The sequence below is a fragment of the Cnephaeus nilssonii genome (genome assembly GCF_951640355.1).
Source record: "Cnephaeus nilssonii genome assembly, chromosome: 16".
Lineage (NCBI taxonomy): Eukaryota > Metazoa > Chordata > Mammalia > Chiroptera > Vespertilionidae > Cnephaeus > Cnephaeus nilssonii.
This window is the reverse complement of record NC_137087.1, coordinates 35,385,035-35,408,742: the sequence shown is the minus strand read 5'-3', so window position 1 is coordinate 35,408,742 and position 23,708 is coordinate 35,385,035. Positions and strand designations below refer to the sequence as shown.

General features: G+C 35.6%; 1 protein-coding gene across 1 annotated transcript in view; it reads right to left on the bottom strand.

Moving 5' to 3' along the window:
* Positions 1–12,057: 12,057 nt before the first annotated feature.
* Positions 12,058–23,708, bottom strand: part of PTEN (phosphatase and tensin homolog) — a gene marked incomplete at its 5' end in the record, with an annotated part of 80,685 nt that continues 69,034 nt past the window's right edge. Inside the window, 2 exons of the mRNA XM_079793263.1 lie at positions 12,058–17,985; positions 21,382–21,606. Coding sequence (XP_079649389.1) covers positions 17,800–17,985; positions 21,382–21,606 — 411 coding nt within the window. The remainder of the gene's footprint in view (positions 17,986–21,381; positions 21,607–23,708) is intronic.

Here is a 23,708-nt window from a genome sequence, read left to right as displayed (position 1 = left end):
GCTGGCTTCTAACTGCTCACCTGCCTGCCGGCCTGTTCGCCCCCAACTGCCCCCACCTGCTGGTCTTCTTTCCCCCAACTGGTCCCCCTTGCTGGCTTGATTGCCCCCAACTGCCCTCCACTGCCAGCCTGCTCACCCCCAACTGCCCTCCCCTCCTGTCCTGATCACCCCTAACCACCTCTGCCTTGGCCCCACTACCATGGCTTTGTCCAGAAGGTCTCCCGGTCTAATTAGCATATTACCCTTTTATTAGTAAAGATTTTTTCTTCATCAATTTTAGGTTTTAGGTGTTAACTATTGACTTCCTATGATGGTGAATGAGGACTTAGCTCTTCCACATCACCCTTCTCCTCAGCCCACCATCCACCACAACCAACAGCTCAACAATTTTCATTAAAAGCATTAATCAGTGTTTACATTATAATAATCTGTAGTAATGCTTCTGAGGAACCAAATAGTCCTTTGTTAACCATACACCCTGTCTTGTTCAGCTCTTCTTTTTTCCCAGAATTGACAATTACTCATCTTTTCATGTTTGATTTGTTTAATGTACCTCTAACCCTCTAACATTTTTTCTCCAAAATGCTCGAACATCTCTGTCACCTACCTATTGATAACTATTTGCATACATTCAAGCATATTGGTTCCATTTCCCCTTAAGAGACCTTTCTCCCTGATGACTCCATGTGTCTGCGTCACTCTGGACTGGGTTTTCTCTAGGCCTGCTACACAGCTTTTATTTTTAGGACTTCCCTTTGCTGCCCTCCCTCCCCTTTCCCAGCTCCCATGTCTTCCTCTTTCTTAGGTTACTTCTGTATTTTGGTGGAACATATTCTCCCATACCTTCCCAAGAAAATTTGCATAGGAGATAACATTTCTGCATCCCTAAATATTTGAAAGTTTATATATCCTACCTTTATACTTGATGGATAATTTGATGAAGTTTAGAATATTTCTAAGTTGATATGTTATTTTATGGTTGTGATTTTTGAATGTACTTTAGTAACTAAATTAATATAGTAAATATCAATAGAAAAATGAGTGAATGTTATGTGAGGAAGTAGAGATAATTGTAGATTTTCTTTTTGAAAAGAGAAGGGAGACTGATAACTAAATAGAATGCAAGATAAAGAAGGCTTTCTCTTTTTTTTTCTCCCTCTACTAAAAAAAAAAGGAGGAATTTAGAATATTTATAAACTTCAAGAAATGATACAAAAGAGATAATCCAATTAAACATGATCATGGTCCCAGAAAAGAGAGGAATAAGAGTAGAGTAGAAAAGTTAGCCTTATACAAGAGGTTGATATTTTTTCATCAAAATTAGAGAGAGGTAGATTGAAGGAGATAGAGGGCTGGTTGATGATAAGAGGGGCAGGAAGTTGAGGCATTCCATGCAGTATGACGACCTTTGTTTTCTTTGTCTCTGCTCAGCAGAAGGCAAGGGTAGGTTCTGAGAGAAAGAGAATAGAGGAGGTGGGAGGGATGGACCCAGCAGGGCAGTCAAGTTCTGGGGAATGGGAGAGAGCTGGACAGAGGAGTATAATGGTATTGCCAAGAAGTGTGGGTTACAAAAATAATCCAGCCCTAAGTTTTAGAATCCTAAGAGTCAGATAGTAGGCATATGAGATAAACACTTACTTGCCCTTTCATGCTGCCAGGATCAGGTTTGGATGGGAAATGCAGAAATAGAGAGAGCAACTTGGATTACTTTGCACCTAACAGGTCTTTACTGAATATGAAGTTTCCACTTCCCCACAAATGCCCTCCGACCAGAAGATCAATCCCAAAGGGTGTCCAGGCAGTGTACAAACTGGCTTTAATCACAAGCCGTGTGAAATTACTTCAAAACGTGCTGCACAGGTGGTGACGGAGGCAAGGAAGTGAGAACACGTTTAACAACTTGTTCACAGGCAGGGTAGTTTTTAAAGGGTGTTGTTGTTGTGTGTTGTGTTCTCTTGCAAGATGTGATTTAGGCCATTGGATTGCCACGGATGTTCAGTAGCATGCCATGCTTCCAGGTGAAATCTACTATACTCTATTCAAACTGCACATGCAAACCCCGTGTTTTACATACGGAGAAACCGAGGCACGGAGTGGGTAAGTAAGGTCACAGAGCTAGTAAACAGCAGCATTGAGAATAAAACCAGTTGCCTGACCTGGTCCAAAGCCTGAACCCTACCAGTCGTTTTACCTGAAACACACACATGTACTTGGTACACTCATTCAGTACCTATTGAATGATTCTCTGCTCCAATAAAAAAAAAAGGGGGGGAGGAGAGCTCAGCTGGCATAGCTCAGTGGTTGAGCGTCAACCTATAAACCAGGAGGTCACGGTTCAATTCCTGGTCAGGGCACATGCCCAGGTTGTGGGCCCGATCCCCTGTGGAGTGTGCAGGAGGCAACCGATCAGTGATTCTCTCTCATCATTGATGTTTGTCTCTCTCTCCCCCTCTCCCTTCCTCTCTGAAATCAATAAAAACATATTTTTTAAAAAGGGGTTGGAGGGAGAAAGCCCCCAGTGCCTACATCAGGCAGCCCTCTAGGCCCTTGCCTGTACCCTCCACTGACGAATCCTGGGAGCAAAGCTGCTGGAGCCCCAGCCATCATCTGAGCACAGACTGAGAATGCAATACAGACCAAATGCACAGCAAATGGAGTCTTCTGTGAAGCTCTCATCAGAACTGTGACTTAGGCACCTCCGCTTACGTACATCAAAAGGTACAATTAGATTTTTATTCAAGTTATTATTCTTTGTTGGAAACTTAGCTAGAACAACGCTGTTCAGTAGAAATTATAATGTAAGCCATATGTATAATTTTAAATTCTCCAGTAGCCATGTTTTAAAAAGTAGAAGGATACAGGTAAGTTAATTTAATAATAATTTAACCCAATATATTCCCAAATTCTCACTTTAACATGTAATCAATATAAAAAAATTGAGAAATTTTACATTTTTTTTCCCTATTACGTTTTCAAAATCTGGTGTGCAATTTATACTTTCAGCGGATCCCAGTTTGGACTGGTCACATTTCAAGTGCTCACCTGCCACCTGGGAGCTAGTGGCTATAGTATTGGACAGCACAGAGCTAGAAAGTTACTTACTAATTGTGAGACAAAGCTGGCCTCCCCAAAATTCCATTTCTAACTCCGGTTACGTTCCATGGAGTGAGAAAGTACAACTGCCCTCTGCCAGGGGCCTTATCCTCATTCAATATTACAGGTATGGACACAGGTCTGGAATTGAAGTAAATGCCCATGGTCAGCCATTGAGTTGGTGGTAAAGGCAGGATGAGCACCCAGATGTTTAACTCCTATGCTATCTATGCTCTTCCCATAACACCATGCTACTTGCTCTCACAAGGCAGATTTCTCACATTTGAAAATAGTCTTGGGCTTCTGTTTTCAAGGCAAATCCTTTTCATTTTCCTCCTATGTGCCCCTTAGACCTGCCCTTTGCCTAACACAGCATTTGCATATGGCAGGTAATGTGTAAGTGGTTTTTAATCAAATAAGATTTGTACGGTTTGTATAAATAGTACCTATACAAATTATTAAATTGTCTTTCTATAGTTAAGCATTTTAGAATGGGCAACATGTGTAACATGTGTCACATAATCATACAGGAAAAATGAACTTTGAGATGACCCACCCAGCCCTCCTGACATCTGGTAATCGCCGAATTATTTTCTATTGTTCTTAAACTACCTGCTACAGAGCATAGCATAGTCTTTTTCTGGGAATCCGTGTTAAACATACTGGCCTTTGTTACCCAGAATACATCCCTCTGGAGAATTAAGGCAATCTTTTCTGTGTGTCTGAACTCTCTTCCATTTCCCCGCCTAACCCATCATAGATTATTCCCAGTGACTCTGAGTTCTTATTCTCAAATTCCTTCAGCACCCGAAAAATTAATTAGTTTGAGCCTTTTAGGTAAATGTTGCTTCTTCCCCACAAAGTTCCTACACCAGTAATCCCCAAAGTATGGCCTGCCGCCCCAAACATCGAGACCCTTTTAGGAAAACAACTAACAGTATTTGTTGTTAGTAATAAAATTCTAACTTTTAAATAAAAACCAGTATTTTAAAAAACTTGCATCTGCCATTATGAACTTGACAGCTTCCTAGTATTTAAAGACTTTTATGCTGAGCTCAGGGTGATATTAACAAATGTGATTTTTTTTTGGGGGGGGGCATTGTATAATAAGCATGTCAACATTTGGAAATCTACACAAGTTAGTGAACCAATATTTTCCAAATAACCCATGCTTGGTGATGCTACAAAATCACGAATGAGTAAAAAAATAAAATCCATTCAAAGCACAAGATAAACCAATGCATTTGAATTAAACAGAGTACAAAAGTTCATTGAGGGTTTCCAATTCCATATTGCAACTAACTGTTAAGAAATTAAAACTTGGTGAGTTTGGTAGTATCAAATAAAATTATCTACAATTATCTGAAAGGGCTATTAAAATACTTCTCCCTTTTCTAACTACCTATCTGTGCAAGGCCATATTTTCTTTATATACTACAACCCAAACAACATGTCACAATAGATTAAATGCAGAAGCATATATGAGAATCCACTGGTTTCTATTAAGCCAAGTGATAGGTAAGAAAAGATGTATTCTTAAAAGCCACCCTTATCACTAAATTTTTTGTTTCGGAAAGCATATTTGTATTTACGTGTTATTCATGTTAATATGCAATATTTAGTATTGTTATTTTTAATTAGTAGATATTTTCAGGTAATAAAGAATGTCTGTTTTGATTTCTAATATGATATAACCCACACAAACAAAAGCTCTTTGAGGTCCTCAGAAGATTTTGAGGATGTAAAGGAATCCTGAGGCCAAAAAGCTTGAGAATTGCTTCTTACACCACTGCTTTAGCCTTTCCAGTCTGAAGACTAGGGTCTTTATAAAGAAAAGGAAAGGTCTCAGGAAGTTGTTCTAGGAGGTAACATAAAAATATAACACAGTAAGTAGGCAATGGCCTAGGCTTGGAAATCTGATTGACTTGGATTTAAGCTCTGGCTCTATAATTTACTAGCTTTGCTTTGTTCAATAAGTTACTAACCTTTCTGTACCCCAATTCCTCACGTATAACATGGATACAAGTGTACTTCCTACCTTATGAGAATTAAATGGCAACACTTGTTAAACTCTTAAATCCACAATTATCATTGTCACTCCAAGGGCTTGTATCACCTTTGTAGAATAATATGGTGCTAAATATAACAATGGGGGAGGTATTCTAAAGTCTTGAATTTATCTTCTTTCATCAGAAAGACGTTTCTCCAATCGTAACACCAGTTCAGTTTTGCTCCAAACTCACCTTAATGATTTCTCATAACAGATTTCTAGGTACTAGCAGCATTAAACATTGCTTTGTTGTCGTTACAAAATTGAAAAGCATGTATTGTGCTTACATGATGGGTTGATTTTCATTCTCTGTAATAACATTCATATTTGGGGCTGACTGCAAAGGCTGAATCAAAGAGTTTGCATGAGCAGGAGAGCAAAGCAATTACCAGGCACCGATTCTGAGGATGAACTTGGTAATTACCTAGTGGTAAGTCTGTTATGTTTCAAAAAGTGCTTTTATTACAGGTACACAACTTAATGGGCCCAATCAGAGAGCTTTTCTTTGTCATTGCATACTTCACCTTGGACACTGCAAGTCACAGAGCATTTGAAATGTTTTTACATATTGAGCCTGTATAAAACACTACTGGAAAATTCTCATAATCATCATGGGTGGACCTATGATAATGCTAATTCTTTACTAAATGTAGTTGACAAACAACAGAAACTTCTTCACACGTATCTGAGGGAACCCCATAAAGGTACTTGGATTAATATCTTATTAAGCCTCCCCATAGCTAATTCCAAATCAAATACATTTTGCTTTTTAAAGCCTCATCCACCTTTAAGACTTCGAAGTCATCATTAGAATTGAACACTTATTAATTTATCTTTAATTCTGTTGGCTGTCATTTCTATTTTTTTTTATTGCCCATGCAGTGATTATTTTTAACTTCAGATGTACTTTTTGCTATGAAATTTCCATGTGGCTCTTTTTTATAATTTCTGTTTGGTTTTTTTTTCATTCAGTTCAAGTGTGTTTATCTTGAACTAATGGAGCATGTCATAATTGCTTTTACACTTGGTAATTCCACATCTGGGTTATCTTGAGACCTGTGTCTCTTGCCTTTTTCCTTTGGTCACATTTTCCTGGTTCTTTCCTAGTTAAGTAATTATGGATACTAGATTGTATTGATTCTGGATCTTGTTGAAATTTTCTGGGAAATATTTTGGGTTTAAGCCGACAATCAACCCAGGTAGGCTCAGAACTCAAGCTCTGGGCTCCTTGGGTCTGTTCTGTTATGCCTGCTCAGGAGTGAGCCAGGATGTGTGGAGGTTCCCACACAGAATTAGAGGATCCCTTTTCCAGCTCTCTTCTCTTCAGGATTTTCTCTCTCCCCCTCACCGTTCTCTGGCCCACAAAAAACTTTTCTTGGGTCTTCTGGCCAGAATGCTGGATTTCTCTGAGTTTCAGCTACTCATGTTCTCCACCGTTGTGCAGCTCCAGGGGTGGGGCCGCCTTGGGGAAAAGCCATACAAGAGGGGAAAAAACTGAGGGATATCTTCATATATGTTGCTTTTCCAAGTCCAGACTCTCCTTTACAATCTGCCTGCTTCTGTTTACTTTTCTGAGTTCTTAAGTACTTGCTTTTGTATTCGGTCCAGAGGTTTTTAATTGCATTGGCAAAAGAGGTGGGCTTGCCCGAGCCTGTTTGGCTCAGAGGATAGAGCATCAGCTTGCTGACCAAAAGGTCCTGGGTTAGATTCCGGTCAAGGGCATGTACCTTGGTTGTAGGCTCCTCCCCGGCCTGGGTTGGGGCCTGCAGGAGGCAACCATCGATGTGTTTCTCTCACATTGGTGTTTCTTTCTGTCTTTCCCTCTCTCTATAAAAGATCAATGGAAAAACATCCTCAGGTGAGGGTTAACAAACAAACAAAAAGAGGTGGACTTGAGTAGTTTTATTCCACATTGGCTAACCAGAGTTCTGCTGCCTAATTTGCAAATTTTATCTTTCACCATTCTGCCCTGTCACTATTCTGCCCTAGCCTTTCTTTTCTTGCTTCCTAAATGGCCACATTTGTTCCTACACCATGCCATTGCACTTATTCTCCCCTCTGTGTAAAATCTGCTTCCCCACTCTAAAATATAAGTGCTATGGCCTTTTCTGATTCCAATTGGACACAGTAGACAAGCAACATACTTGTTGGGTGGCTGGTTGGCCTGCTTTACTGAGAGCCAATGACTTAAAACTGGGTATTCTAGTTCAAGCAAAACTAAAGTACAAGTTTATTCAATGGATTTAACACTAAACTAGCAAATAAAAGAGCTCTCATGCTGAGTCTTGAGATAAAAATGTGTCAACGTCTTAGCATCTTACCTGTCAAGTATGTTGCAAGATACATAAAGTTGTTTGTTTTATCTTTTATGGCTCAAACAATTGTTAAATACTTCTCTTTGCTTTTAATTTTGCAGGAATTGAAGCTTGTACTAAAAGTTTGCTTTACCTTTGTCAGTAATAAAGAATATCAGCATGATTTCATTACTCATTAATTGTTTAGGCTTTTTAGTTTGCTTTGTAAATTCGATTCTGTTTAAGAGGAAGCAGACTGCCCTGGGTTCGAATCCAGTTTCCTACTTACTAGTAGTGGCACCTGGGTAATTTTAAGTACTCTGATTTGTTTTGTACTTAATTTGAGGCCTACCTTGAAGGGGTGGTAAAATATGTGAAATGTCTATCACAGTGTCTAGCATGAACGACAAGCTCAAAACAATATTATTTTCCTATCCCTGTACCATCCCTCTGGTATTCAGTTAGTTTGAGCTCTCCCTACACTTCTTTTCTTATTTCAGCTTCCTTCCTCTCTGAGCTCCTTTATTTTGGTCTCTAGGCAGCTGACTTATCACAGAATTCCTATCATTGTTAAAGATGGGCCTTCCGGTTTTCCAGGGTAGAAATGTGTTTAATTTTCTTGAGAAAGATTCAAGTTGCTTGAGGTTTTCAAATACCTCCAAGCCATTGTTACCTCAGTAAATCATGTTCAGAGTGATATATCTGCTTTAATATTATTGGATTTTTTTAAATTTTTTTTTTTTAGAAACAGCATGCTCCATCTTCTCCAAGAACAGCTAAACACATTAAGTGGTGTCCGCTGAGTCTTGCAAAGGAAAATGTACCTTATGCCTACTCTTTTACTAAAGACTAGAAGTTATTATTTTCCCTTTCATTTACTGAATATACAGCAATACTTAATAAGTTTAAGAAGCTCATGCATTATCCATATGAATTATGATGATCACACACAGTACACAAAGTATTAGCTAATTAATTACCTAAAGAACACAGAGTTCCCTTGTTGAGAATTAACTATGTAAAATGGTGGGCTTTCTTGACAATAACATCTTCATGTAATACTGAAAATTAAGTAGTTTGGTAATTTTCACATCTACTTATGAAATTTAAATGCATTTCTCTTCCTTATAGATCATAAGGGATGGAAAATTAGATCTTTCATTTCAAAAACATGATTAAAATTAAAAAGAGAAACATAAACATGACTCTAATTTGCTAATACTTCCTCCTAATTTGCATGTCATGGAGTATTCTAATGTCAGTTAATTGAACTACTTTAGCTCTCTAAAAGTTTTACTACATAGATAGCATTGTCATAGTTAGAGAGTATTTTACAGATTATATTTTAGATAAGTTCCACAATATCTGCAGGTCACATTTAACTATACTATTAAACAGAAAAAACAAAACTAAATTTTTCCAAGTCTCAGGAAACAAGTTATAAATTTCAAGAAGAATAAATACTACTGTAAAAACATGACATATTTCCTTATAAATTAAGGGTGAGGCTATTTATCAATGTTTAAAGGAGCAATCACAACACTATTGGAAAATACTTTCAAACTCAATGAGGTAGGTTCAAGAGACATTTCCAGTAAGTGAAGTTTATCCTTAGGTCAAGACCAAAAGATATATGCAAAATTTTTTTCTAAACTTACATGACAGTTTTTCTCACATTGGGGAATCCCATTTAGCTATACCTTAAATTCTTTCTCAAGCAAAGAAAATGCAAGAAAAAAACCACAAAACTTCATTACTCGAATAAAAACAAGATGCAGAATTGCCAAGAAAAATGTCTTTGAAATCACATAGAATCCTAAAGAATTAAGTTCATAGTTACTCCTTTCTTTCAAAATATCATGCCCAATTATTTGTACCTGCCCTGATAAATAGTTGTAAATTTCTATTGTATTAAATCAATTCAATTATACTATTTCCCTTGACCACAGTTATTCTTGGATCTTAAAATGGAGTAGAAAAGGGGGATTCTCTCTTTGTGAAAGAAAGAATTTCTTTTACTATATAGATAATAGAAGCCCATTGCACGAAGTTTCGTGCAATAGACTTTCCTTCACCTGGCTGCCAGCACCAGTTTTCGTCTGGCCACCCGCTGATCGGAGCGCCTCCTGAAGGCTGAGGGCGGGACTCGGGTGGCGCTCCGATGGGGGGCGGTGGCCAGAGGAAAACTGGTGCTGGCGGAAAACTGGTGCCGACAGCCACGCAATCGGCCACTGGCGTCTTCCGCGGGCCCCATGGGTCCTCCCGCAGCGCCAGCCGTTTAGGCCTGCGGGAGGGGCGGGGAACGGGGACTCACGAGTCCCCGCCCCCCGCTCCTACTGCCAGCCAATCGGCCACCCTGAGTCCCGCCCCCCGCGCCTCCAGCCGGCCCAATCATGGGCGTAGTGGAGTGATGCAATTTGCATATTGCCTTTTTATTATGTAGGATTGATATTTTTCCAGAGGTTTCTGCTTATGAGCTAATAATTAAACATATAAGCCTAGGCCATAAATTTCACCCCTCTTGTTTTTCAAGTAACTCAAAATTTATAACTTGTTTCCCATCAATAAATCATAAATGACATTTCCTTTCAGGTTTCCAGAAATGTGTGAAGCCACAACAGAACTTTAACTTCTACTGAAAGTGATATCAATTATTTTCAAAATATAACCACATTTAGTAGATTGTAAGAAAAATTTAAAAATGAACTTAACTCTTAGTATGAGGAGAAACAGATTTTTATAGGTTTTGCCAAACCAGTTTAGAGAAGAAATTATTTTAGAACATTGTGACTATTTGGGGTGATACCCTGAAAAATTCTCCCTAGATATACCAATAATAATCTTAATTCAGGAACTAATATAGAGTTGTAAAAGGTGAGAATAAAATGTTATAGAGGATAATGAGTGCTTCCTGCTGATTGAAAGGATGAAGAAATTCCACCACTATTTGAGGAGTCTGTTCAATTCTCACCTTTCCAGTGAGGCCTATTTCTGGCTCCCCTATCCAACAATGCAATCTCTCCAACTCTGGGAACCCTCTTCCACATTTTCTCCCCACAGCACTTACTACCTTATATATGGTATGTTAATTATCATCCATTATCTCTTACTAGAATGTAAGCTCTATTGTGGCAGGGATCTGCTGTTCACCCATTCGTATCCCAAGCATCTCAGCCACTACTGAATGACTAGTATTGCGTCATGTTGATTTTGCTTCATTCTTACCTCCCTGTTGGTTGCTCAAGAAATCCATCCCTGATCCTTCCAAAGCATTGGTTGGAACATAGTTAATTATGCTATGCTAACAAATTTTCCAGAATACCAGTGTAAATTAAGATAATTATTTCTTGCTCATGCTAATGTCTAACACATTCAATGTAGCAAAAATATTTGAGGGAGTTCTAAAAAGTCACTCAAGACCCACACTGAACAGAACATGTTGTCTCTGGTCACCACATTACGGAAAGACAGAAGCTAGAGGATTGTACAAGAAACTTCATTTTTAATGCCTTTCCTCAGAAATGTCACATAACTTTCAGTTCTATTTCATTGGAATAAATTAGTTATAATGGCCCCATCTAAAAAAGGAGGTGGAAATTTTAAAAGCATATGGAATGTTTGCTGATTATTACTGTAACATATGCATCTCTTATTTCACAGCATGTATCACAATTTATAATTATTTTAATAAAATCTATTTCCTCTACTAGAATGGAAACTCCTCAAGGGCAAGAAAGGGTGTCTGTTTTGATCAGTAATATATTCCAAGCCTCTGTTATATACAGCAGGGACTTGATACATACTTGCTGAATAAAAAGTTTAAAACCAATTATTCAAAATAATTATCCTTTTAATTTGTTAAAGAAAAAATACTCTCTATAAGAAAGCATTTCTATTTTTTATCTCCATCAGTAGCCAAATGGAACTTGATATAAACATTTCCAATACACCAACTTTGGTTAAATGCACAGCTTTGAAAATAATTCATTAATGCACCTATCAAGATGCCATTAACATACCCATTAATATCCAAGACTCATTACTGTATGTCAAAGGTCATCCAGGATAACATTTTCATTACAATGAACTGTGAACTTCCAGTGAGAACTGTTTGCCTGAATCAAACTATTTTAATTTCTAAAGTTGTGGAGTCTAGTTCTCTCTCTCTCTCTCTGGAGTCTAGTTCTCTCTCTCTCTCTCTCTCTCTCTCTCTCTCTCTCTCTCTCACACACACACACACACACGCACGCACGCACGCACGCACGCACGCACGCACGCACTTATAATCTGCCCATTAGGGCAATTTAAATAGTAAAAAAAATAGAAACTAACAAAGAAAAACAACAACAACAAAAGAAAATAGAAACTGCAAGGGAATTTGTAAACCAGGGGTATCATTTGGACAACTGTACAGAGTAGGCAGAAAATCCTTAAGGTGCACATAAGTAAAAGCCAATAAATGATACAGAAAGCCACACCTAAACATTTTAAGAATTTCACTACAGTACACAAATTTCACAAACTGAAACACTGGAGCCATGACTACAAGTCTTGCTCTAGTCCACAGAAACAAACTCTCTGACCATTTTAAGGACAAATGAAAATCCACATGCAACAAAAGAGAAATAAATTATTTTTAATTAAAAAAATATAAATCCTTGTTAAAAGTTCATTAAAAATATGCAGATTTTAAAATGTGGTAATGCTCAAAAGATGGCAGTTGACTTCACTTATGTATGCAAAAATTTTCTTAAAATATCAACACATTGGCTTATTAAGTTATGTATTACCCTCCAACTAAACTGTTTTCACCAAAATTCTCAAATAACTGTCAAGAGTTGTATGTTCTGATATAAAGCCCACCATTATACTAAGCATGGTAAGTTCCAGAGCTAATAGTGAAACATTCATGAGATAGTTTTTGATGTAATGGAAGTCACATGAGCACACAGATTTAAAGACAACGAAGTGATAAACCAGCAGTAGCCTTCGCTTTTTTAAGCTGTTAAAATAACTCACTCCAAGCAACTGCTTGGGAATTATAAAAACTGAAAATCTCATCCTTCTTTTCCCACCTATAAGGGAAATAGAAAGGTGATGAAGATTACTAATAGTGTTTCACATATTCTTGTTTATCTATGTTACATATAATTCCAAAATGCAAATATTTAAAATGGTGTTTAAAGAGACGTATCTAGTGTTAAGCTTGTTCTTGCTAAGTAAATGTGGCTGTTTTATTTACTTAAACATTGATACCATCCCGATGCCAACAATATTTAAACACTCACGCAATTGGAAAGGGCTCTCAATAGTTGTACACAATCTGCATCTGTAGCATTAGAAAGAATCAAGCCACTGTCCATTTCCTGATGTAACTGCACATTCTACAAACCCATGACAGAAATACTAAGTTTAAAGGCTTTGAGAGTATGCACAGTACAAATTTCGTTTTTAAAGAAAATAAACATGAATATATAGAAAAATGATTGTATAGTCACTAAAGTATTAATAATGGCTTTGTCTCCAGGTGGTGGGATTATGAGTAATTATTTTGTTGTAGTTATGGGAAAGTATTCTCAAAATAACTAATTTAAGAACCTAATGTTTTACCACCGACACAACTATTTTGTCCTTTTCTGTTTTCACATTAAACTTAAAAGCTACCAACCACTATGAATTTGTCAGAGTGGCTACCTACATTCTGATATACTTGTATGATTTCTTGAAAGATGGAAAAATAGCAACATCAGGCCAAAAAAGAATAAATTTGCTCTAAAAATTGAAAACAACCGACAAGCAACTTAACCATTGGGCTTCCTATAGCTATATAATTCCATAGGAAAATCAGTCTCAAACATTTCATCTTTAAAAGTTTTAAAATATTTTTCTCTAATATTTTTTGCTAACTTTTAGGTACTGTCCTTATACCAGTTCAGAATGAATATTTATTATTGTTTCACAAACATTTCTCTCTGTACTAGTAACAGCACTGCTAATCAAAACTTATTCTTAAGCTATTTAAGACATTTAGATGTGAGGTTAACTGTCAGGCAAGACTAAAATAACAAAAAAATGTTTCACGTTAGCAGCAAATCAACTAGATTTAAGGGTCTTGATTTTTTGTAAGCCTTTGGAAGCCTGCATGTTAAACACTGGTGATTTTTAAATTCTCAATGGAAATGGTGATGGCATTCACTTAACTAAGCAGCTCAAATTATACTATAGTAAGAGCATGAACAAAAATAAAATTGCCAGTAAATCCTATTTTTTAGAAATCACCAATTTTAGACTCCAGTATAATTTCTAAACATACTTAAAAAGGAAAAAATTGTGTGTATACACACTTATCATACTTTTTTATATTATACATTATTCACATTCACTTTTAAAAAGTCACATGGAGAAAATTTAAACTTGAAATAACATTAAATTCCAGTTACATAAATGCTGTTTTATTTTCAAAACATTTGTACAGCCACTCTTATTACCTTACTATGCTTTGTTGAAAGGATATGCCTTAGTCTTTAAGCTTTTAAGATTAGAAATAACAAAGTTGAATTCAAGTACACCAAGTTCTTTAAAGTCTTCTGGAATAGAAATTTTTAAATGGCACTAATCACAATGAGTAGATGAAGCTTCCCATATGTTAATGGCAGACTACAGAATCATAAAGAATGAAAAAGCCACAAATTGAAATCTGAAGTATCAAATCCGTTCTGGGGAATTATCTGCAGACATCTGGCTTAGTTAAAAAAAAAAATGCACAAAATTTTCAAGAATCTTGAAGTTTTTCAAGATTAGAATGTTATGTAATGTAATGTGCTTAAAACAATTTATTAAGTGTTGACTAAAGCCCTAAAAAGTGCCATTCTCAAACATGAGTAGACTGATACTCTACTCCCAAGCTGACAAAGTCCATGTTTTAATAATTGTAGACTATGAAGGACAGCAGGGGGGAAAAAAAAACTTAATAGAAAATGTATTAAGCACATTTGGCTGCCCATTATTTAAAATTTCAACAAATTTAAGCAATTTAAATTATACTCTGATTTAATAAAACACCCACACAATGACAAGAATGAGACTTTAATCAGTTTTAAGTGGAGTTTATAACACTAAAGATAAAGGGTTGTTAACAAACACAATAACAAATGGACATCTGATTGGTATGAGGCATTATTCTGTACACATATTTTTTGTGTATCCTCAGTGCATAGCATTTACACACAGAGCCACTGCTGCACAGCACAAGAGTATCTGAAGAGGCTGAATCAGAGTAAGGCTGTTTTAACAGACTGAAATTTTTTAGTATATATATTCTATATGAAAACAGATTGAACTTTTGAACTGGCAGGGTAGAAGGCAACTCTGCCACACACTGCAGTTAAAGCCCCCACTTTAGTGCACAGTTCCACCCCTTCCATCTGCATGCATGACACATTAACAGTATTTAAAGGTAAACGAGGCACTTTGTGGCAACCACAGCCATCGTTATAAACATATTGCACAAATTTTCTAGAACTAAACATGTAACTTGTACCCTACTTTTATTTTTTTAAAGCTGAAACATTTGATGCTGCCAGTAAACTCCACGTAAGTTTATAACCTGTGCCACAGCAAAGAATGGTGATGCTATTTATTCAACTACCCTTTAATAATTATGGCAAAAAATATTCAAGAGGAGCTACAGAGGACTTGGGATGGTACAAGGCCCAATTGTAAGCTTTCTTAAAAGTGATGCCTTCAAGTAACTTCAGACATATAAGCGGCTGCACATCCAAAAAGTCTATGAAAACATTCCAGAAACTCAGAGATTACCTACAGAATGCATTTCAGGCTAATTATGAATACTGTCATAAATAAAGTTTTAATTAGGACTCAAAAACTTTCAGTCATAGCAATTCTTGTCAACTTCTATGGGGATGGTAACTGAAATAAAGGAGAGTAGTATGTATAATATATATTTATATATATATAATATATATATAAAATGCCATTTTTCCATTTCCAATGACTACACCATAAAATGTAAGCAAGGCTTCTCAAAAACATTGAAACATTCAAAATCAAAACCCTCATTCAGACCTTCACATTCCAAAGGAAAAATAATAACAGTGCAAAAGCCCATTATAATGTCATTATTTATGACCTGGCCCTCCATGTTACATATCGGAACAATACAAGTTATGTTTTAATATACTGTGCCCAAAACTGTAACAAATAACAGTAATAATAACTATCTTCAAAACATCAATGATTTTCAACTTAGTCAACAATTTTCAGCTTTTACGAAAGGTGGCATATAAATTCCAATGGTGAGATCTTAGGAATAGTTGTCTCTAACCTTATCAATTTAATTTATGAGCAGTCAATCAATTCTTTATATAACAATGTTTAAATATAAATGTGTAAATCCTAAGAGCTTTGTTAAAAATTTAAAAATTTTATTTGCTGAATGAAAACTGATGAGGTATGGAAAACATGTTAACATTATTTACTAAGAATATTTTAGATGAATTTCTGCCTAATCTATTTACCATCAAACTCTATAAATGCTGCTTTAATAGGTCCTATGCAATCTGTATTTGTAAATTAGCTAGGTCAGACCACAGCTAGTGAACAATTTCAGCACCAATAAGTTATTGAAAATGAGATTTTACACCATTAAGAAATAAATTGGATATTCAAATGTTTCAAGGGCAAGCTATTATTTGAAAGACACCAAATTTCTGGGGGAAAATTCTTTTTTTTTAATAATATCTTCACATTAGCTTTACATTAGTAGTTGTACTCTGCTTAAAATAATATGCAGTCTGGGCATATCAAATATATGATACTTAAGTGAAAAAGAAGCCCTAGTTCTAAGTCTAGCACTATCAAGAAATAATTCAACACTGCACATCTAAAAGAAAATCTATTCTTTCAATAGCAAATTGTTAAAAGCATTATGTGGGACAACTACTACTGAAAAAGTAAATGCCTTATTGTTTGTGCAGTGTTGAAATTTACTGCAACTCTAATTTCCTTTTTAACACAAATAATGTCCTTTTAAATATAAACATTATATGTATTCAGTATTCAAGTAAAATTCCCTAACAGTTAATGACATTTAAAAAATGTGCAAAACTGCAAAACTCATTGTAATAGAATGTGTAAGGTCAAAAGGGTGGAACGGCTGACAGCTATTGGACTGAATAAGTGCATCATAAATCTTTAAAGAAAAAAAACTGCTTACTGTAGAATCTCAAATTGAAATTTCCTGTGCAGCATTACAAAACAGTTTATATTTAATGAGAAAAAAGAAGCTTGCAGGCAGCACATGAAGCATCCACAGCAGGTATATGATTGAAAACTAATAAAATATGTGTAAGTTGTTGACTGATGTAGGTAATAAGAGTATCTGACTTTTAGCACTGGCCTTGATTACACAGGAGATGGAGCATTCATTACATTTGAGAAAACATATTTATAAGTCATTGTCAATTTTTATAATGTTTCAAGCCCATTCTATGTTGATAGCCTCCACATTTATATGGTTAAGTCATTGTTGCTGTGTTTCTTATCTATGACCACATTATTTTTATATCCCTTCATTTGTGGATTCTTAAGATGTTGTGCAAGGTTCATTCCTGTACCCCAATACAGATTCACTCCCTCTAGCTGCCTTTTCTAGCACCAATATGCTTTAAAAAAATAATAAAATGCACAAACAACAAGCAGTGACAGCGGCCAATTCCTCAAATATCCAGATTAATAACTGTAGCATGCTAAAGAAAGGTGTGTGTAAATAGCTGGAGATGTTATATGGTCCAGAGTCCAGCATAAAATATATTCCTTTCTGAGCATTCCCTCCATTCCCCTAACTCGAATACATGCATTAGAATGTAGCAAAACCCTTTAGAAACTCCTCCAGCCAACTGCAAACTTATCTGTTGCCACAAGTGCAAAGGGGTAGGATGTGAACCTGTATATCATCACAAAGCTCTTTAGCCACTTCAGTTGGTGACAGAACACACAATGAGAAATTCCTACGTATACACATCAGTCTGTCTCCACGTTTTATAAAACTGGAATAAAATGGGAAAGTGCCATTTTTATTTATCCTAATTGAATTTTAAATGTTCTTTTGACACAAAAAGGTATATACATGACACAGTTACACAATCTTTTTTTCAACTGGACAACAAGTGTCAAAACCCTGTGGATGTATAGGGTAAAACAAGATTGGTCAGGAAAAGAGAATTGTTCCTATAACTGGTAATCTGACACAATGTCCTATTGCCATTAAAAAAAAAAAAGGTCCATTTTCAGTTTATTCAAGTTTGTTTTCATGGTATTTTATCCCTCTTCATAAAAAAAAATTCAGACTTTCGTAATTTGTGTATGCTGATCTTCATCAAAAGGTTCATTCTCTGGATCAGAGTCAGTGGTGTCAGAATACCTATAATGATCAGGTTCATTGTCACTAACATCTGGTGTTACAGAAGTTGAACTGCTAGCCTCTGGATTTGATGGCTCCTCTACTGTTTTTGTGAAGTACAGCTTCACCTAGAGAAAAAAGAGAAAGTTTAAATGGAAAATCCATAAATCAGACTAATCTTAAATTACTTAGTATAGATATATACTTTTAGCAGATTCATTTTTAAGTACTATGACAAACATGATCTTTAAAAGGCAGCTGCCTTTTAAATGACCCCCCAACCCCTTCTTAAAATTTCTTACACTGTCTTTTCTTATATGGTAAAAAGATAAATTGGCACGTTAATATATATTTTTAATAAGCATTAACTTCAAGCATTATCTAAATATACAAAAGAAATATACACTGAGACTGAAGTTCATCAATAGTTCACAAAATATATTTTCATCACAAATTCAATTCACTAACAGTTGAGTTCCAAAAGAAAGTTTCACTTACTACCTATCTGAAAATCAATGTATTTTCTGATACAAAAATACTAAACAAATACAAATATTATCCTATATAATAAAAGCCTAATATGCCAAGTGTCCGACCATTGGTTCAACCAGTCGCTATCACACGCACTGACCACCAGGGAGCAGACACTCCAACTGGTAGGTTAGCTTGCTGCTGGGGTGTGGCCCAATCAGGAATGGGCGAGACGGGCCGGACATGCCCTGGAGCCCTCCCGCGGTCCCTCCCCAGCCCTGATCATGCACCGATGGGGTCCCTCTACCTGGCCTGTGCCCTCTCACAATCCAGGATCACTCGGGGGATGTCGGAGCGCCAGTTTCGGCCTGATCCCCGCAGGCCAGGCCAAGGGACACCACCAATGCACGAATCTGTGCATCAGGCCTCTAGCACTATATAAAATACTGATCAAAAATGATGTTTAAGATCTCATTAGCCCTAAAAACTTCTCCTGAAGGAAGGAAAAGAAAGTTAACATCGTACAGTGGTTTAAATAGACAACCAAGGGCCTTACAGGCTTAGATAAAATTATTGTCAAAACAGCTCTACAAGACAGGAATTCCATTTTAAAGCAGAGGAAGCTAAGGCCCAGAGAGATTAGGTAACCTGCTGAAGACCACATATCTAGTGGGATTTAAATGAGAATCCCTTGCTTACTCTATTATATCTACAGCCTCTCCCCACATTATCTAAGAGTCATCAATTCTTCTCCTTTTATATCAGTAATCCATAAACAGTTGCTCCTGGAACAACAAAGGGGTCAGGAGCACCAACTCTTGTGCAGTTGGAAATTGGTGTATAACTTTCAATTCCCCAAAAACTTTACAGCTATTCCCCTGGTACCCATCAGGGATTGGTTCCAGTATCCTCCCGTGGATACCAAAATCTGTGGATGCTCAAGTCCCTTATATAAAAGGGCATAAAACAATGCATACAGTTGGCCCTGTTGGTTGAATCTGTGGATGCAAAACTCAGGGTTACAGAGAGCCAACTCTATATTTATTGAAAAAAAAAAATCCTCATATAAGTGGTTCTGCGCAGTTCAAACCCATGTCACGCATGAGTCAACTGTATACCTGATAGCTTCTCATTACCCCTCACTGCCACTACTCTAGTCCAAACCACCACCACTTCTCATCTGAACTAAATCACTGCAACAGTTTCCAATCTTATCTCCTCTCCAGCCTATATATATTAAAGAAGTGGACAGAGTGAACATTCAAATTAGATCTTTCCTGTGCTAAATACACTCTAATGTCTTCACATTCGGACTAGTGTGCTTTAGTCAAAATGACTTATTTATCGATCCTCAAATACACCAAGCTCATTAATATCTCAGGACTTTTGTACCTGCTCTTCCCTCTTTTCTCAGATATTTGTGTAGTTCACTTATTTCATTTAGGCCTCTAATTAAATGCCACCTGCTTGGGGAGACCTTCTCTAACCAGTCAGTTAAAAAACACACAAGATCATTCTCTATCACATCTTTATTTATTTTTAAAAATATATTTTTTATTGATTTCAAAGAGGAAAAGAGAGAAAGAGATAGAAATATCAATGATGAGAAAGAATCTTTGATTGGCCGCCTCCTGCATGCCCTCTAGAACCTTAGCATGTGCCCTGACAGGGAATTGAACCATGACCTCCTAGTTCATAGGTCAACGCTCTATCACTGAGCTATGCTAGCTGAGCCTCCGCTTTATTTTTTCATAGCACTTACCAACATGTGATATTTGTTTACTGATAATTAAAAGTTTTTATTTGTAATCATAAGTATAAAATATATTAAAACAGAAAACAATAAAACTAGAGCAAGTTATACTTTAAAAGCTAGTGATTGAGAAAAATGTAAACTTAAAGAAAAGAAAGTAAATGGAAACCTGTGGATTCTAAAAGACACTTCATAAATACTTTAAGGAAATATACGATCTAAAGGTACTTAATACTGCATCTATTTTCAGTTAAAATGTGTAGCCACCCCCTTTATTTTATTACTACTAGCAATATTCTTATACTTATAAGCTATGATTAAGATTGTTATATATACAAATGGAATGAAGTAAGAATTTTTAAAGAGAGAAAGTAGGAAGGATGGTCAAAGCAAGGGGAGGAAGTCAAACAGAGTATGAAATAGGAAAGGGAAAGAAAAAAATATCAAACCTCCATTTCGGAACCTGGAGAATCATTACCTATGCACAGAAACACACACACACACACAATCACAAATATATGAAATTAAAACAAACCAAATAATTCCATAATAAGAGGAAACAATTGTAGAAAGGTGGTAAGAGGGGAGGATGATGAGAACACCTTTCAGGCCACATAAAATTGAAGATAAGACAAGAATATGAGAAGGGTATCTATGTGAAGAGTAGGGAAAAGGCTGAGGGTGGAGAGGTACAGGAAGAGGAAAAGAACTGGAAAGACCAGAGGCAGAACCATTTTGGAGATGAAGAAAGACCAATATGAGTGAATCCCAGGAAAAGGGAGAGAATGTGTCTCCAGTTGATGATATAGGAGGTAGGCCTGTGCTAAGGAATGCAAGTCCTTGTTGGGCAAAACCAAGACTACAACATCTTAAAAATTGTCAACAGGATTGAATCAATCTATTTTTAAGATCACTGTGAGGGACTGAGAATAAATTGGAGGAGTACAAGAGTAAAATCAATGAGAACATCCCATATGAATTCTTCTCAAATAATTAAGAGTTCTCTTCTACCCTTTACTTCCCCCATTTCTCTTTCATATCCCACTTACTTAATTCCTCCCAAACGACTGCCTCAAATTTACCAAACAACAAAGAAATAAGGAAAGTACAGCTTTCATGACTTTTTACACATCTTGAATTTTATTAGAAACTATCAGATTGCTGCTGCATAAATATTACTTCTAAATAATATTTAATTTAAAAATTAGTCAAGCAAAGCCTTCACTAGGCTATACACCTAGAATAAAAGAAGCACACATACAGAGCCACCCACCAACTCCTCAAAATGTTTTTAACTGACCTTAAAATTTGGAGAAAAGTATCGATTGGCCTTGTCTTTATTTGCTTTGTCGAGATCATTTTTTGTTAAAGTGAGTACTAGATATTCCTTGTCATTATCTGATCGCTCTATACTGCAAATACTATCAATTTCTTGATCACATAGACTTCCATTTTCTACTTTTTCTGACGTTTCCTCTGGTCCTGGTATGAAGAATGTATTTACCCAAAAATGAAACATTTTGTCCTAAAAAATAAAATGAAATATTTTTAAAAAGAAAATGTTACCTATATTCAACATTTGCCACAATAAGTCAAAATAAGCCATGTTATTTAATATTTTGAATAAAGGTAAACACAAAGACTAATATAGGGAAATCCATTGTATCTAATTCACATGATTTTTCTTTTCTTCACATTTTAAACCAAAAATGTAATTCCACAAGTTATAAGATAGCTTACTTTTGCTTTAAAACCTTAAGTAAAATGTCTCCTTTCTAGTCTAATATTAGCCTTTAAAAATGTTTTGAGTTTGTATGTATGTATGTATTTAAAAATTCAGAAATGGATTTAATTTCCTCTATGTTTCAACAGCTATTACAAAATTTACTTTAACAAAAGTTCTTGAAATATCAGGTACAACTTCCCAATGAAGCAAGGCAGATACATTTTTACTGCTATGGCAATACAAACATTAAACAGCTCTAGTTTCTTAAGTAACAATGAATGTTTGAAAAAATTCATAATAAAATATGGAGTGGGAGGGGAGACGGTAAGTACTTCTGACATTTTTTGTTATAAAATGCTTATTTTTAAGGAATCACTTCTTACTAATAATATGAGCTCTTATTAATCAAAAATGGCATCAGACGTTCATTACTTCAAACCTTTCTTAACCAACAAAGAAAATGTTCCCGCTTTCACTTACTAGAATTTGGTCTGCATGGATCATTTGAAAATTAAAGATGTACAGTCTTGTGATACCTTATCTGGTCATTTAAATATTTTATTCTAATTTATCTTTAAGTTATCCCACCCATGGAAGATCTTAAGTATCATATCTTAAATGTTTTTGCAGCTTTTAACAGTACTTAGCACTGCCTTTTAAAAAATATTTGTTTTAATTATTTTACCAAAGTCACTGAATTAGTAACTACACATATATTTTACTTAGAATCAGAAGAAAATAAGCTAGTAATATTCAAATTTCCAAAAATGTGGATTCCATATAAATACACTGATTATACTAAACCTGTTTTTGTTTAAATCACTGCAAACATTTATAACAGGAAGAGAAAAATCACATATAATGGAAATGTATGTAAGTAATCCAAATTACACATATATTATAAATATTTAATCGAATCTTTAACTTTACATGTGTTAATGTAATGCACAGGTGATAACTGAAATACAAATTAGCACACTCCTAAAGGTACAGGGAAATAGTGATTCAGGTACTTGTTTGTTTTTAAAGGCAAAATACAAGATTTTAAGTGTACTTGTCTTACAATGAATAGAAGAAAAAATAACTACCTTAATTTTAGAACATTTGCTAACGCTTCTTGGTTTATTTGTTTATTTATTTAGATAGTATCATCTTCTTTTTATAGGTTTTTACTGATTTTTAGAGGGAGAGGAAAGGAGAGGGATAGAGAGATAGAAACATTGATGAGAGAGGAACGTCACTGATCAGCTGCCTCCGCACGCCCCCCACTAGGGATCGAGCCCACAATCCTGGCATGTGCCCTGACTGGAAATCGAACTGGTGACCACGCCGGCTGGGCACTTCTTGGATTATTAAAAAATAATTTTCAAAGTTATTGAAATATATTTATATAGGACAGGTTAAAAAAAAAATAGGTTTCTGGTGAAAAAATCAGTTTAACGTTTTGTTATTTCCTAACTACTTGGATTCTAAATAAAGAAAATTATATTTCTTCTAATAAGTCAAAGTAGAGTTAAAAATTTTTGTAGTAAATGAAACTTCCTCTTATTTTCTTTCAAAAAAAGCTAAAAATCAGGAAAATTAAATCAATCCTATTACTAAAAATTTCTAAAAATTGGTAATGTGCTATACAGATGTTTAAAGAGGCAGTAACAATATACAAAAGCTAGTATTTTTGTTCATCACCAATTAAAAATTTTGTACATTAGCTTCATCTTAAATGTTCACTTATAATATTTTAAAACAAGATAGTTTGTTTTAAAATGAGCTTACATTTTCTAAATATAGATCAATAAGATACAAACCTCACTTTTTAAAACCTGTATGTTTAAATAATACCACATTTTTTTCATTCTTTATTACTTCCTCTTCATACCTATTTCTCTTCTAGCTAAAACTCG